This window comes from Crotalus tigris, unplaced genomic scaffold (genome assembly GCF_016545835.1).
Source record: "Crotalus tigris isolate CLP2741 ecotype Arizona unplaced genomic scaffold, ASM1654583v1 scf7180000024298.760630, whole genome shotgun sequence".
In the NCBI taxonomy this organism is placed as follows: domain Eukaryota; kingdom Metazoa; phylum Chordata; class Lepidosauria; order Squamata; family Viperidae; genus Crotalus; species Crotalus tigris.
In genome coordinates, this window is record NW_024100471.1 from 512029 (window position 1) to 526576 (window position 14548).

The following is a 14548-nucleotide window of genomic DNA, read 5'->3' on the forward strand; positions in this document are numbered from 1 at the left end:
AGCTGCAGCCTGGCAGGCGTGCCCAAGCCGGGAGCCTTTGAAGTTCCTGCCATTATGCCTGCAAGTTGCCCCCCCCTCGCGGTTCCTCCCAACTGGCACAGGGCAAAGCAGGAGGGTGAGCAGTTTGTACCCTGCCATGCAGACCTTCCGCTTCTCCTCCTGCTGCTGCTGCTGCCTGTGGCCGTGGGAAGCCGAGCCAGGAGCTGGGCAAACCCTCACTAGCTTTATGGCAGGCCAGCGTGCTGCCTCAGCCTCTGAACTCCCTTAAGCGCCCTTGCTTTGACTCCGATGCCGGCGGGGCTCTCCAGAGCCGCCAATTTTGGCCTTTGGGGCATCTGGGAGACCCAGCTGCTTAAAGGGACCCTCAAAGTTTTGTTTTTTTTGCTGAAACGCTTCATTGCGCCAGGTGGATGGTGCATCATGTGCAGCTGTTGTGGGTAAGGGATCTTACGCTGCTGCTCAATGTTCATCCTAACTTGAAGGCCTATGGATTTCAACTGCCAGAATTCACCAGCCAGCCAGCCTTTGTTTATAGCTTTGAAAATAAATTAATAAATTAATAAATACCTACACCATCAGGGGTTATGACCCCAATCAGCCCTAATGGCTTCCAGAACTCAACCCACAAGGAAGGGGGGGTAGGGTAGGAATAATTAGCAAGGAAATTCAATGTATTTACATTCATTGGGGAGAAAGGGATTACAAGAGAGCAAGCAAACACACAATGGGGTTGGGGAATAGATGGGAAGGCCCTAGCCCCTGCTCTCAGCTGCTTGGGATACAAAAGGAGGACTTTGAGGTGAAATTAATTAGAATCATGCAGTTTAAGATAGCAGTGCAAGCTGGCCCTGAGTGCTAATTAATTAATCAAGGTTGGAGAGCTGAGCTAACTTGCAATTAGTACCTTTCAGGGAAGCACAGCGTGAAAATACAAAGAAAAGCAGTTTAGGAAGTGATATAGGTTGTTCAAACACTCTCTCCCCTCTGCAAGGGGGGAAATTCTGTGAAGAGGGAAAAGGAAGAAGAAAATACAAAAAAAAAAAAAAAAAAAACCCAGAAGGCCCAGGGGCGCCAGGATAGCCACGTTCAGGTTAGCAGTCGGCTCAGGGGAGCCGGTCAAGGCTCCCTTTCCATGGAACTAGGGCCAGAAATCCTGCTCTTGGTTGCAGTTAAGCTGACTAGCACAGATGGTGCTACCTAGTCTGGTAACGTCATCAGTGCTTGTGTTTAAATGCTTCATGGAACATCCGCAACAAAGCCAGGCTCAGAGAGCACCAGGGACCCACAGTCGCCATTGTCCCTCTCCTTCTTTGTTGTCCCCCCCTTCTCTTCTAGCAATGGGAATAGAATAGAATAGAATAGAATAGAATGGAATGGAATGGAACGGAACGGAATGGAACGGAACGGAATAGAATATAGGATAGGATAGGATAGGATAGGATAGGATAGGATAGGGGGTCGCCGTCACACAAACGTTGAGAACCACTGCTCTATACCATCTCGGACAAGTGACTGTCTGGCCTCTTCTTAAAAATCTCCAGTGATGGAGTGCCATGATTTCTGGTGGCAAGCTGTTCCACTGGTTGATTGTCTTCACTGTCAGGAATTTTCTCCTTAATTCCAGATTGCTTCTCTCTTTGATCAGTTTCCAACCTTTGTTTCTTGTCCTGCCCTCTGGTGCTTTGATGAATAACCTGACCCCTCTTCTTTGGGGCAGCCCCTCAGATACTAGAATGCTGCTATCACATCTCCCCGATTTCTTCTTTTCTTTAGACTGGCCAAACCCAAGTCCTGTAGCTGTTCTTCGTATGTTTTAGTTTCCAGGCCTTGGATCATCTTAGTTGCTCTTCTCTGGATTTTTTCCAAACTCTCAACATCTTGTCTGTGATAAGGTGACCAAAATTGGCTGCAGTATTCCAGGTGTGGCCTTACTAGGGTTTTATAAAGTGGCACCAATACCTCGCATAATCTTGATTCTATGCCTCTTTTATACAACCCAGGATTGTGTTAGCTTTTTTGGCTGCTGCTGCACACGGCTGGCTCCTGGTCAAGGGATTGTCCACTAGGACTCCAAGGTCCCTCTCACAGTGGCCGTTTTTAAGGCAGGTCTCGCCCAGTCTGTACTTGTACCTTTGGTTTTTCCTGCCTAAATGTAAAACTTTGCTTTTCTCCACATTGAAACTCATTTTGTTGGATAGGGCCCATTGTTCAAGTTTGTTACCTAGTTGGGTCATAAACCATCTGCAATAAAACAACCAAGCTCAGGGAGCCCCCCCCCCATTTGCATCTCCTGCAAGCCATCCAGAACCACTCCCCCCTCCTCACATTCTTCCCCCCCCCCACAGGTCACAGAAGGGCTGGCGGAGCAGCCCCCTGCTTTCAGGGGGCCCAGCCTGCCACCCCGGCTGGCTTCTGGCGACTTGCCTGTCTGCTGCTGCTTCCTGTCAGTGTAGCTGCAGCTGCTGCAGTGGGAGGCAGCTTCATTCTGGTGCTCACAGCCCGCTCTGCCCACTGATGCTGACTCAGCAGCCTGCCAGGTTTCGGCCAAGCTGGATTGGCAGCATTTTCACCTCCTCCCCGTGAAGGGACAGGCTTTGTGCCCTTTCTGCCTAGCTATGTCCACACAGCCTGGCACACACACACAAGCACACACACACACACAAGCACACTCTCTGCGCAAGGAGGAAATGGAGGTGAGCTTTTGCAATCCCAGAGCAGAAGCATAAAGGTTCGGGAATGTTTCCGATGTTGCCAGGGGCATCGTCTGGGGCTGGCCTGCACCTCCCCCTCGCCGTGTCCTTGGCCACTCTGGCTGTGGATGATGCTCTCGGAGGCAGTGCCCGGGTCGCGCGCAGGCACAGCCGGCTCAGCCTTGGGCATCTGCCAACTCAGCCTCACGCGACCGGTGCCTCCCTTGGATTCCTTTGGCCCGGTGCGCGCATCCTGCTCTTGTCCCCGGCTAACCTGACGGGTGAGGCCGCCTCCACTCTCTGCAGAGGCCTCCGGCTGACTTGGGTGGGACGGTGCCCGCCATCCCACCAGCTGCTGAGCCGGCCCAGCAGGTGGAGGCAGGTGAGTTGGTCCCGATGATGTGGGATCCTTGCCAGCTGGAGCAAGGAGTGCCCCGTCCATCTGCTCACCCCGCTGGCAGGGAAGGAGAACCGTGCAGAGTCTGGGATCCATCGGTGGAACTTGTTTGCTCCATCAACACACTGTCCTACTCGCGTCCGACACACTTAATAGTTTTGCAACACAAAACACGTCTCCTGTGCTTTGAGATGATGCAGGCCTTGGAGAAGCTTCCTCTCTGACTCACCCTGGCTGCGAGGGGCGCCTTTGTTCTAGGTGGAACTGTTAGCCTCCTTCTTACACACAACACACAGGCTGCCCGTGACACACCCTTGCGGTGGCACAGGTGAAACCCTGCTTTCTGAAAGATGCCCCACGCCCTGCAGCAGAATCAAGGGTGCAGCCTGGCATCCTGCAGCACAGCAAGCCCCCCCCCAGGAAGGCCCTTGCACTGGGAGCGCCCCTGTTCTCCCATTGCATTGAGCAGCTCGGCCCTCCACCTTGGCCGGCTGCCTCTCCTTAGAGATCCCCGGGGACTGCCTGCCCCGGAGTCCAGGGACCAGCAAGGAGGAACCCCCTCTCCCCACTTACCGTACAGTGGCCGCTCGGCGTCTTGGGGGGAAAGGCGGAGCTGAGGGGAGAGGCAGCTGACAGCGTCCAGAGCCATGAGGCACCCCCGGGCCGCCCACGGTAGCTCGGGGCGCTGGAGGGAGGGTGAGGTGTAGCCCCGGGCTGGCAGGGGGGCTGCGAGGCTGAGCGCTGCTAAACAGAAATTAGAGATTGTCGTAAGAAACCGGGCAGTTATTATTTCTGTTCAGGGGGCCCTGAAACGCGTCACCACTTTCAGCTGCCGTGAGTGGGCGAGTCAGGCGTTAGTGGTGGGTGAGTTCCATCTCCGTTCCTGCAAATCCAGTTTCCCTGCAAAAGAATTCTTACAGCATTTCTGATCTAGGTTAGATACCTCCGAGTATTTTTATTTAGATTTATTTTGCCCCAGTAACTTCTGGAATACAGGGGTGCTTTTAATTGCTTCCTCTCTGCTCCCCAGAAATGAGTTCATTCAAATGGAATAAAGGTTCGCTTTCCTCTTGAGCTGGGGGCCAAGCAGTCTCCCCCAGCAGCCTAGAACTGGCTGGGGGATTCTGGGAGTTGAAGTCCACAAGTCATAAAAGGGCCAAGTTTGGAGAGCCCTGCTCTAGAGAGAGGAGAATTCTGCAGAGGCAAAGCCGTTTCCTCAGGCGACCAAGACCTCTGCCATATAAAGGGCCAGCTGTGCACATCTGGCCTTGTGGGATCCCAGCTGAGCCCCCTCTGAAAGGGCAGGAGCTCTCCAGGGTCCTCCAAGCCCTTCCTAGGGGCCGACAAAGAACCTCCGAGGCCGAGTGGGCTAAAATTGCACCCGCAGGTATTCCAGACAAAGCCCACGCAGACTGCAAGAGCAGCCCTCTTTTGTCTCTGAAGGGCCTGCCCTCCGGAAAGGGGGGGTGAGGGACAAGCACTTTTCTCAGAGGGGGGGGGAATACTCCCAACAGCTCATGCAGTTCTGTACGTACCACCCACCACGCAAAAGGGATTTGTGGGGTTGGGGGTGGGCAGAAGACGTGTTTCTCCAAAGGGGCATCCCTGGGGTTGCCAGGCTGCAGTGCTTAAAGCTCTGGCCTGGATCCTATAGCCCAGTCCTGGGTGCCCCTCACCCCGCCCCTGGCACCCCACCCTAGCCCATCCTGCCCTGCCCTCCGCTGCTGAAGGAGGCAGAGAGAAGAGGCCGCAGCCGCTCGGAGAGACCCATGGAAGCCACAGTCTGCCGCCTGCATCCTGGCTCAGCAGGGGATCCGGAGGAGGGAGGGAGCCTGCAGTGCCCCCCCCGCGGCAGCTGCATTCCTAGGCCTCTGGCTCCGTTGGGTTTGCTTAAGCCAGGACCGGCTGCCTGCCCAGGACCCCTGGCTCTGGACCAGCCAGGCAAGGCAGGGTCAGCTGAGTCCAAGAGGCTTCCTTCACACCAGGCCCCAGGGCTGCCCAGCACGTCCTCTGGGCCTCCCCCGGGCGAGTCTTTTGCCGGCACCCGCCTCCTGAGCAAGGGCCCTGGGCGTTGGGCAGGGAAGCCAGAGGTTGGGCTGGTTCTGTGCCCGGCATGCAGGGAGATCCCCAGAGGCACACAGACACCGCTGTGGCTTTGCACCCCATACCTGGCCTGGGAGTGGTGGGGCTGCAGGCGTTGTGCGAGCCCAGCCAGTGGGTCGCTCTCTGGCTGCTGTGTGGCTGGAACGGAACTGTAGGGTGGTTAACCGGGATTAAATCAAAGGCAGAATTATTATTTGTGTTCAGCCTTTTCAGCAAACTCTCCATTTGTACCACCTGGAAAGTGCGAAGGATGGACAAAAGGATGGACAAAAATAATCTTCGGGAAAGTCTCTTCCTTCTGAATAAATTTAAATTTCCAGCGAATTTGTCAATGGTTGAAACAAACCCTTACGTCATGTCAGATCATAAAAAATAAATCCTGGAAAATTGGTGAAGGTCGATACAAGGGAGGAAGTGTGTGTGTGTGTGTGTGTGTGTGTGTGTGTGTGTGTGTGTGTTCAAAAAGAAGGAAAGAGGGCCCGCCCATTCTGATACTCCTATCTAGGAGAACATGAGCCTGGAGACCCTGACTCAGAAGCACCTAGAAAACCAGGCGGATTTGTCAAAATGTTGCCAGCTACTCTTATCCTTTCATAGGCAGCAGGCAAACATCTTTTAGTTCTAATTTTCTAAACAGCAGGAACACTCTGGGGAGAATTACTACGCAGCTGATGCGTGAGGCCTTTGGAAAAGAACACACGGTTTGGCCAAAGGCCAGCAGAAGGAAGAAACCGTGCCAGCCACTGGCGAGGGATCAGGTCAGGCGAGCAATGGCAAGAGGTGTGTGTGTGGGGGGGGGGCAACTCCGAACTTCAGCCCAGAGGCTGTCATGAGACTCCATGCGTGGCGATGCGGGCTGAACTCTGCTCCCTTCCCTGGGGAGGGGGCCACTTGGAGGAACGGGGCCCAGGTGAGCATCGGTGGCTCAGCGCCAGGTTGGAAGGAAAGGGGGAGCAGAGCGGGGGGGGGGGCTCTCTTCTACACCCCGCCCTGCTGCTCTGCTGGAGCGCAGAGGTCGAAAGCCGGACTATCCCCCTGGTGGAGCATGGAGGTACAGAGGTCTGGGCGTCTCCCAGCGACCAAAGGGATCTTCAGAAGGCCTCCGAAGACACGTGTCTGTTTCCCCGAGCCTTGAGAAAGGACTGTGAGGGCTTGTCCCTCTGGGCGAGCATCTTGCTCAGTGGCTGAGGCTGCAGAAGAGGCCTCCGTGGCGACGCCACCCTCTACCTACCCACCCGCCCGCCCGCAAAGCTGCCCGAGACCGGCTTGGGCAGGAGCGAAGGCATTTGGGCACCTCTGCGCTCGCCTTCCCTCGCTCCGGAGGCTGCCGGGGGGGGGGGCGGCGGCGTCCCTCCTCCTGCCTGCTCCGCCCCGGGCAAAGCCGCGGGACAAAGTTCAGAGACGCCGCTATAAATAGCCCGCCTTGTTCCTCCGCAGCTATTTTTAGCTCCCCGAGAGCTATAATTACTCCTGCTGCTGCCGCCCCGGCTGGCTGGCTGGCGCTGCCGCCGCTCGCCCAGGGAGGGGCCGGGAACGGCAGCCGGCGGCCCACTGCCTCCAGCCGGGCCGAGGAGGGCCGGAGACCGCAGGCAGGGTGTGAAGGGCACCGCCGGTGGGCGGCCGCAAAGGCTGCAAGAGCGCCGGGCCCGGCGGCGGGGATATACTCCGGGCTCTTTTTGGAGCGGGGGGGGGAGCCTATGCACCCTCCGTCCTCGCTCCCCTTGATCCGTGGCCCTCCCCTGAGTGAGAGCACCCCCGGCCTTGGCACTTCAGCCCCCGCCCCCCGTTGGCCGATTCCAAACATTGTAAACCCCCCCCCCCTTGGTATTCATGTCCCGTTTGCCTTGCCCTGAAGGCCTTTAGGACACGCGGCCGCCGTGAGCTCGCCTGAGGGTCGACCAGGCGCCCCTCGTCCTTTCCTGCTCCCGGGCCCAAGGGGCGGAGTCCAAATTCTGCAGGCAGAGGCGTTTTGTGGCGGGGGGCAGTGTCTCCTCCTGCCTCGGGTGAGCCCCTGTTGCGAGCAGGGGCCTCCCCAGGAATGGCGCCTTGGCGGCCCTTCAGAGGAACCCGGGAGCCAGGCAGGTGGGTGCCGGAAGGAACCCCGCCCCGTTTACTCTGATCCTTTGTAGCACTGCAGAGGCAAATCGCCCCCCTCCCCACGAAGGAGGCTGTGTCCCAAAGGCCCCGGCAAGGGCCCACCAGCGCCCCTCCCCCAAGGAGAGATTACAGAGCGGGGCCAAAGGGGAGCTGCCCCCCCCAAGCTCAGAGAAAGCAGAGTTTCCAGCAAAAGTGAGGTTTTATTCTTTGTGTGATCGCTTCACTTTTTTAAAACAGGAACCCCACAGCACGTTCAGTACTAGCAAGGAAGTCAGTCCGGGGCACACGGGAGAGAGACCGATTTTACAAAAGGGAAATTAGCCACGCCCACTCAGGCCGGGCCTCTCCCTCCCCCCTTTTATAGACACCCCCCTTTTTGGCAACAGGAAGAGAGTTTGGCAAACAAGAACGAGGCTCAGCAGCCTTTTTTGGAAAAACTAAATCAATGCACTTGTCACTTTGGTGAATTAAAAAACAAACTGCTCAAGTTTGGCACAAGAGGAATACCCCCGGCGCACGCGTGTGTGTATATGTGTGTTGGGGGGGAGGGAAACTGCCCTGTGCTGGATTTAAGCATAAGACAAACAAGTCACACAAAATTTCACACTCTTTGTTGTTGCTGTTGCCTAGAGTTTTGCACGGCTTTCTGTGTGTGCTGTCCTTTTTAAAATCTTGTGTAGCAAACTTTTATGTATAATTTTAAAAACACTTTAGGTATAAGCGACACTTTAAGGCCAAATGTTCTCAGCTTTACCATCCGAGAGCAGATGCCCCACATCCTTTTGCAGTGACTGCCAGGGGCTGCTTTGGCACCACGGGGGGGGGTAACTTTGGCACCAGAGGTCCAATGGCTGAGCCTTCCAGGAGAGCAGGGGGGCTTCTGGGAGCCGATGGAGGCCCTGCTGGCTGGGGGTCCCTGGAGCCGCCCCGACCACTTCCGGGCGAGGGAAAAAGAGCACCAAACTGCTGGCAGCCCTGGCCTGGCGGGGGGGGGGGCTGCCAATCCCATCCTACCCCCAGCCTCAGAAGCAAGACCTGAGCCTGTCTTCCAATCTGGAGAAGAGTAGTTCTCACTCCTGGGAGGGAGGAGCTCCTTCTGGACAGCAGATTCTCCACTAAAGAAGCTGGCACAGCCCCCCCCCCCGCCCCACCACCTATTCCCACATCCAGGCTGCTGGCATCCCCAAGACTCCCCAGGGGACTCCGTCCTCGTGTTTCTGCTTTTGTGCCATGGGTTCCTCTCTTGGGGAGAGCCAGGGCACAGCCCTCCCCCCCTCTTTGGCTTTGGCACGAGTAGGGCCTGGGGCACTCGGGGGTCCCTGCCCCTCAAGTGGCTTTCTTGAGCAAAATGGCTGCTTGGGACAGAGGAATGTGGCCTTTGGGTCACTGGCCCTCCAGAAAGAACCCCTCCCCCCTCCTGGCCTGGAGGAGGGTCTGCCTGCAAATGTCCCTGGGGAGCCCAAGTGGAGGGGGGCACTGGGGAGGTGGTGCTTGAGAGACGGGTATGACGGAGAGCACCCCAAAGGAGAAGACGAGGGCCTGAGAAAGAGAAGGCATTTCTGCTTGGGAAGCCCCCTCCCCAACAGGGTGGGACGGGCAGCTGCCAGTGGACTTTGCCTGCCTGACCCCGTCCAGGTCTCCACCTGGGGGGCATCCTCAGCACTGGACAGACCAGCTTCCTATGGGGTCCCTGCCAGGACGACCCCTCAAGCCCGGCCTTGTGTCCTTCTTCCCCCCCTCCACCAATAATTTGGCCATCTGCTGACCAGACGAGAGGGCAGGGTGAGGCCTGCTCCCCCTTCCTTGACCTGGCTGGAGATCAGGGCTGGGGGTGCCTGGCCCGGGGGGGGGCGCTATAGGAGGGTGCAGGGTTTCTTGTCCTTGAAGGGGTTCTCCGAGGTGGGGACGCCAACCAGCAAGGGGTCGTTCCTGGCCTGCTGCTCGCAGTAGTTCAGCAGCTCCAGGGAGGCTTTGGAGACCTGGGGAGGGAAGCAATCATGTCAGCCGAGGGAGCCAGGAAATGACCGGGGGGGGGGGGCTGGCCGGCCTTGACCGGCCCTTTCCAGCCCTGCCCGCTTGGCCACAGCCAATTTTAGCCCAAACGGAGGAAAAGGGAGAGACCCCAAGAGAGTGCTGTGGGGCTCAGGCACGGGAGGGGGGCAGGTCCTGCTCCTTGGTGGGACCCAAGGGACAAAAGCTGAACCCCCCCAGGGAAGGGAGACCCCCCCCAGGGCCAAGGCTCCCACTAATTCATTTTCCAACCTGCAGCTGGAGCCCCTCCACCCCCGGAAAGAGGGACCTGTCATTCTGATGGGGGGGGTGAGGGCCGACCCTCTTCTCTTGAAGGGCTGTCCTAGTTTCAATCCTGGCTGCCCCCCCCCCTTGGTGGACCCTCTTCACCTCAGGAGAAGTGGGCCAGGACCGGACTCAGCCCTGGGGGGGGGGAGATCAGCCCATAGGGAGTAACGGTGGTGCCTGTTTCTGGCTAAATGCAGCTTCCGCCACCCCCCACCCCACACACTCTGAATCTCTCCCAAAGGCTGGGGCTCTGGGTGGGGGCTGCGAGGACTGCCCCTCCCTCGCAACCGTCCCGAGCCAGAACTTGGCTGGCTTCTCGGGGGCATTAAGGCCCGGAAGCTGCCACAGCCGCAGGGAATTCATAGCCTCTGATCACGTGCAGAGGCGTTCTTGGGCCAAGGAATAACTGAAGCATGCAGGCCTCTGTGCTGAAAGATGCTCTCCTTCTTCGGTGGGGCCCCGGAGACCCTCCCCCACCGTGGGGCCCTGGGTGCCCCCTGAGGCGCTGCTTTGCCTGCAGAGTCTTCCTTCCCTGGCTGCCCCCACCTTCCAAGCACCAGGAGCCCCCAGCTCCTCGACCCTGGGCTGGAGGTCGCCTTCCATCTGCCCCCCTCCCCAATGACCAGAGCACCTGCCGGCACCTCCTCCTGGGCTTCCCCCCCCCCTCACCAGGGCCCACCTTGATCCGCTCCATCCCGGCCTCGATCCGCAGCTGCTCCACCAGCTTCCTGGCCTGGGCGATGTTGTTAGAGGCCGACATCGTCTGCCAGCGAGGGGGCTCCACCAGCGCCTGGATGTGGGGAGAGAAACACCAGAGAGGGGGGACAGTTGCCCCCTGGCCCTGCTCTGCCCCTCTCCGGGGGTGGCACCGGGCAGAGTTGCCCCTCCTCTCTTCGGAGACAGGCAAGGCTCAAGATGGCTGCCTACAAGGTGCCCCGAGGGGGGGTTCAGCTGAGCAGGGGAGACACCCTGCACCTTGACCTGCCTGCATAACTGGGGGAAAGCCCCAAAGACCCCAGACCGGCTTTCTAGGGGCCCACCATCTCCTTCCTGGGCCTCCGTGGGTGCAGCTGCATCAGGGCCACAGATCTTCACCAGGTGGAGATGAGGAACCTGCTCAGGCAGAGGCAGTCTATCTGAAGAAACCAAAGGGTAAATGGGACTGAGAGGTATTCCCAGGCACCTGGGTGGCGCTCCCCCCCCCAAAGAGAATCTGTGATTGTCTGCAGGATCGGAGCCCGCGGGGGGGGGAGGGGAAGCTGGCTCCTCGCCCGGAAAAGCCCTGGAGGGGCTGCTTCGGGGGTCAGAGTTAAAAACACGGGCGAACCGTCGGGCTCCCGGCTGACACCCACTTCCTCCCGGGGCGGCCCGAGCGAGGGTCTTCCGTCCCTTCTGGGCGGGGCTGCGAGGGGAAAGGGGGGGTTCCAAAGCAAGGCAGGCTCGGAAGCTCTGGGGAGGGAAGGGCAGAGAAAGGAGGGACCCCCTGAGAAGCCCCCCTCCAGCCCCCCCCCCCAAGAACGCAGGGATCGAGGGGCCGCTGCCGCCGCCCTCCGGGCCTGGGTCCCACCACAGGCACGCCGCTGCCTGCGCCATTGCCGGTGTGTGTGTGTGGGGGGGGGGTATCCTCGGTTGCTTGCTCCTTTGCGCACCCCACCCCACCCCACCCCGCGCGCCGTCCTTGCAAGTATCTGGCCCGAACGCCTCGCCCGTTGGAGGGCAGGTAGGCCGGGCGCTTGTTAGCGGCTTTCGGGCCGCCACCTGCAGCCCTCCGGCCGCCCAATCGCCTGCAGGCCGGCAGGGGAGCCGCGGGCGCCTTCCTCCTCCTCCTCCCCCCCATAAAGCGGGCCCAGGTGCGGCTCCTCCCGCGGAGAGCGTCGGCCGAGCGGGATGGCGGCTCCGGCAGGTAAGAGGCTGCCGGACGAGCGGGGCGCGCCCTCCCCCGCTCAGCCCCACGGGAGCTGGAGTCCGCTCCCCGCCTCCCCCCAGCAGGCTCTCTTTCTCTGCCCCCGCAGAGGCCTCGGGGACAGCCCGCTCCTCCAAGTGCCGCTACCCGCCCACGCTGACCATGGTCACCGAGGCCGTCGGGGTGCTCAACGAGCGGAAGGGCTCCTCCACCGCGGCCATCAAGCGCTACATCCGCCACAACTACCCCGGCGTGGACCCGATCCGGCTCAAGTACTACCTGCGGAAGGCGCTGCTCAAGGGGCTGGAGAAGGGCTACCTGGTGCGGCCCCTCAACTCCTCCGCCCAGGGGGCCACCGGCAGATTCAAGGTGGGGGGGCGCCCTGGACCCGGAGCCAAAGGGCTCTGCTCACATGCTGCTTGCCACCTGCAGGGGGGTGGGGGGGGCGTCTCTGCCCAAGGCCCAGGGGGCTCCGAGCCCTTCTCGTAGCCCTCGTCCCCCGTGCCTGGATGCCCCCTTGGCCTCCTAGAGGGAGCCTTCTCCCACTCCCTTCCCGGTTGGCTAATGAACAGCGAGAAATGCCTGGCCTTGCCAGGCCCACCCAGTGCCACAGCCGAGGGCATCTCCGCCCTGCAGCAGCACGCCAGCGTCTCCTGCCTTGGGCCTGGCAGAGTCCAGCCTGCAACTGCAAAGGCTTTGGAGAGGCAGGCGGGGGGGGCAGCATTGGTGCACCTGAGTGCCCCCCTTGAAATTCTCCATTGCCCCGATTTTGCAGTTGGCGGCCGTAAAGCCCAAGAAGGTAAAGCCCAAGAGGGTCCAGCCTGCCCAGGGGGAAGACCCTGCCCCAAAACCGGAGAAGAAGAAGGCAGCAGCGGAGGGCAAGGCGAGGGCCGAGAACCCCAAAGGGAAGGGTAAGGGGTCCCCTTCTCCTCCACCGGCAGCCTCAGAGAGGGGACTGGCCAAAGGGGGGGGTCCCTGTTGCCACTGCCAGGAGCTGCACTGATGGGTCTGGCAAGGGGGCAGCTGAGAGACTCGGGGCCAGCTGTCCGCCCTGCGAGGGCCCGGCTGCGGCTTCTGCCCAGGGGAGAAGGCCCTCATCCAGGTTCTCCCCCACCCTTCCAGCGGATGCCGAGGGCAAGGAGAACGCCGCCAGCAAGAAAGCCAAGGCTGAATCTGACCCGGTAGGTCCTCCCGGGCCCTTCAGGAGGGCAGCCCCATACCCGGGCCCCAAGCCGAGTGGGGAGCTCAGCCCTTCCCTCATCGCCCTTGGGAGGGTGGTCTGCCTCTGGGCAGGAGGGGGCAACTCCCCTGAAGTCTGAGGGTTGCAGCCCCCTCCCAGCTGTGCCAGTGGCCCCCTCTGGGCTCTGCCCCCTGGCCAAAGCCCACGTGGCAGTCTGACTCGGGGCATCTCCCTTGCCCATCACAAAGACCCTTTGAGGGGGGGTCGTGTCTACCCTCGGTGAGCTGCCCCAGAGCAAGAGGGCCAGGGTTGCCCCCCAGCCCTGTACAAGGCTGAGCCGTCCGTCTCCCCGCAGGCCCTGGCTGCAGACCCGGTGAAGCGGAAGCCGAGGGAGAAGACGGCCACCGAGGGAAAGGCTCCCAAGAAGCCGAGGGCCCCCAAGACCCTCCAGGTCAAACTGGCAAAGCCCCCCTCCAAAGCCCCCCCCAAGGGAGAAGCCAAGACAGCCACCAAGGGCAGAGGCCGTCCCAAGGCTGGAGCGGAAGGCGAGGCTGAGCCCCCCAAGGGTGAGGGAGTCAAGGAGGCAAAGGGGGGCCAAGCCAAGAGCCAGGCTGAGGCCCCCAAGGCCAGGGCCCCCAAGGCCAAGGCCCCCAAGGCCGGAAAGAAGGTGGCAGCGGCGGCCAAAGGCAAGGAGAAGGAAGCCGAGGGGGGGCCAAGCCCAGAGGATGCCTGAGGCCCACAGTGGCCATTGCCAGCCTGCAGTGTGACCTGGCCCGGAACCCCAGCAATGCCCCCCCTCCCCAAGGCCAGCAGCCCCAGTCACGGAAGGAGGCCGATGGGGGTCCCGGGTGGTTTTAACAGCATTTTAAACAATCGGAGATATTTTTCAATAAAGGTAATGTTTGGCAAGGTAGCAAATGAATGGAGTGTTCCTGATTCTGAAAAGCAGCAGAGATGCCCCATAGAAAAAGTGGGCTGAGACTTGGCATTCCCGGCTCTTGACTGGAGGGAGGAGGACACTCCCCCCCACACACACAGAGCTCAGCATATGACCTTAACCTGCTCGGCCATGGGTGGGCCATGCACACCAGTCGCTTCCAGATGTTTGTTTTAGGAACCCAGCTGAATCTTTCAATGCTCAGCTGGCTGCCTTGCTCCAGTATAGGCATTTTTGAGCAATACTTGTGTTTCCAAGTTACATTGTCTTAAATTATCCTTAGCATAACTTTTTCACTAAGAGAATTCTTGAACATAATTTTAGTTCCAAGAATGTTCTTAAAAAGTTTTGAGTCCTGAGAGTCTGCATCCGGTTTTGGTCACCACAATGTAAAAAAGACACTGAGACTTTGGAAAGAGTGTGGAGAAGAGCGGCAAAGATGATTAGGGGACTGGAGGCTGAAATGATGAACAGTTGCAGGATTTGGGAATGGCCGGTCTAGAGAAAAGAAGGACTGGGGGGTCATGACAGCAGTCTTCCAGTATCTGAGGGGCTGCCCCAAAGAAAAAGGGGTCAACCTATTCTCCAAAGCACCTGAAGGCAGGAGAGAAGCAACCTGGAACTAAGAATATTCCTGACTTTGAGAACAACTGATCAGTGGAACGGACTTTGCCTCCAGAAGTTGTGGCTGCTCCATCTCTGGAGACTTTCACAGAGAGACTGGACAGCCACTTGTCTGGAATGGTATGGGGTCTCCTCCTTAAGCAGGGGGGTTGGGCTAGAAGACCTCCAAGGTCCCTTCCAACTTTTTGTTATTTTTAGGCATACTGTAGATTCGTAAAGTGTAAATGAAACAACCCCACTTCCCAAAAAGGCTTGCAACTGAGTGGCAGGGCTGCCCAGATTCGGGGGACTCTGAAGCACTGACCCCCTTCCAAGTGCC

At 59.3% G+C, this 14548-nt stretch overlaps 2 protein-coding genes across 8 annotated transcripts in view; one reads left to right on the forward strand and one right to left on the reverse strand.

Annotated features, from left to right (window-relative positions):
• Window positions 1-7467: 7467 nt before the first annotated feature.
• GNG7 (G protein subunit gamma 7) overlaps window positions 7468-14548 on the reverse strand; it is a 33077-nt gene continuing 25996 nt past the window's right edge. For 4 of the 7 annotated variants that reach the window (XM_039324369.1, XM_039324371.1, XM_039324370.1 and 1 more), the window contains 2 exons: window positions 10265-10375; window positions 7468-9266 (listed from right to left, as the gene is read on the reverse strand). In XM_039324369.1, coding sequence (XP_039180303.1) covers window positions 9141-9266; window positions 10265-10345 — 207 coding nt within the window. In that variant the 5' untranslated portion in view covers window positions 10346-10375 and the 3' untranslated portion in view covers window positions 7468-9140. Of the gene's footprint in view, window positions 9267-10264; window positions 10376-10625; window positions 10722-14548 lie in introns of all 7 variants that reach the window. The other 3 variants (XM_039324367.1, XM_039324366.1, XM_039324368.1) reach the window with 1 other exon arrangement.
• Window positions 10742-13968, forward strand: LOC120299536 (protein B4-like). Its single transcript, XM_039324434.1, has 6 exons — window positions 10742-10754; window positions 11350-11488; window positions 11575-11857; window positions 12264-12399; window positions 12611-12669; window positions 13024-13968. Exons 1-6 carry the CDS (start codon window positions 10742-10744, stop codon window positions 13399-13401), a joined length of 1008 nt encoding a protein of 335 aa, XP_039180368.1. The 3' UTR covers window positions 13402-13968.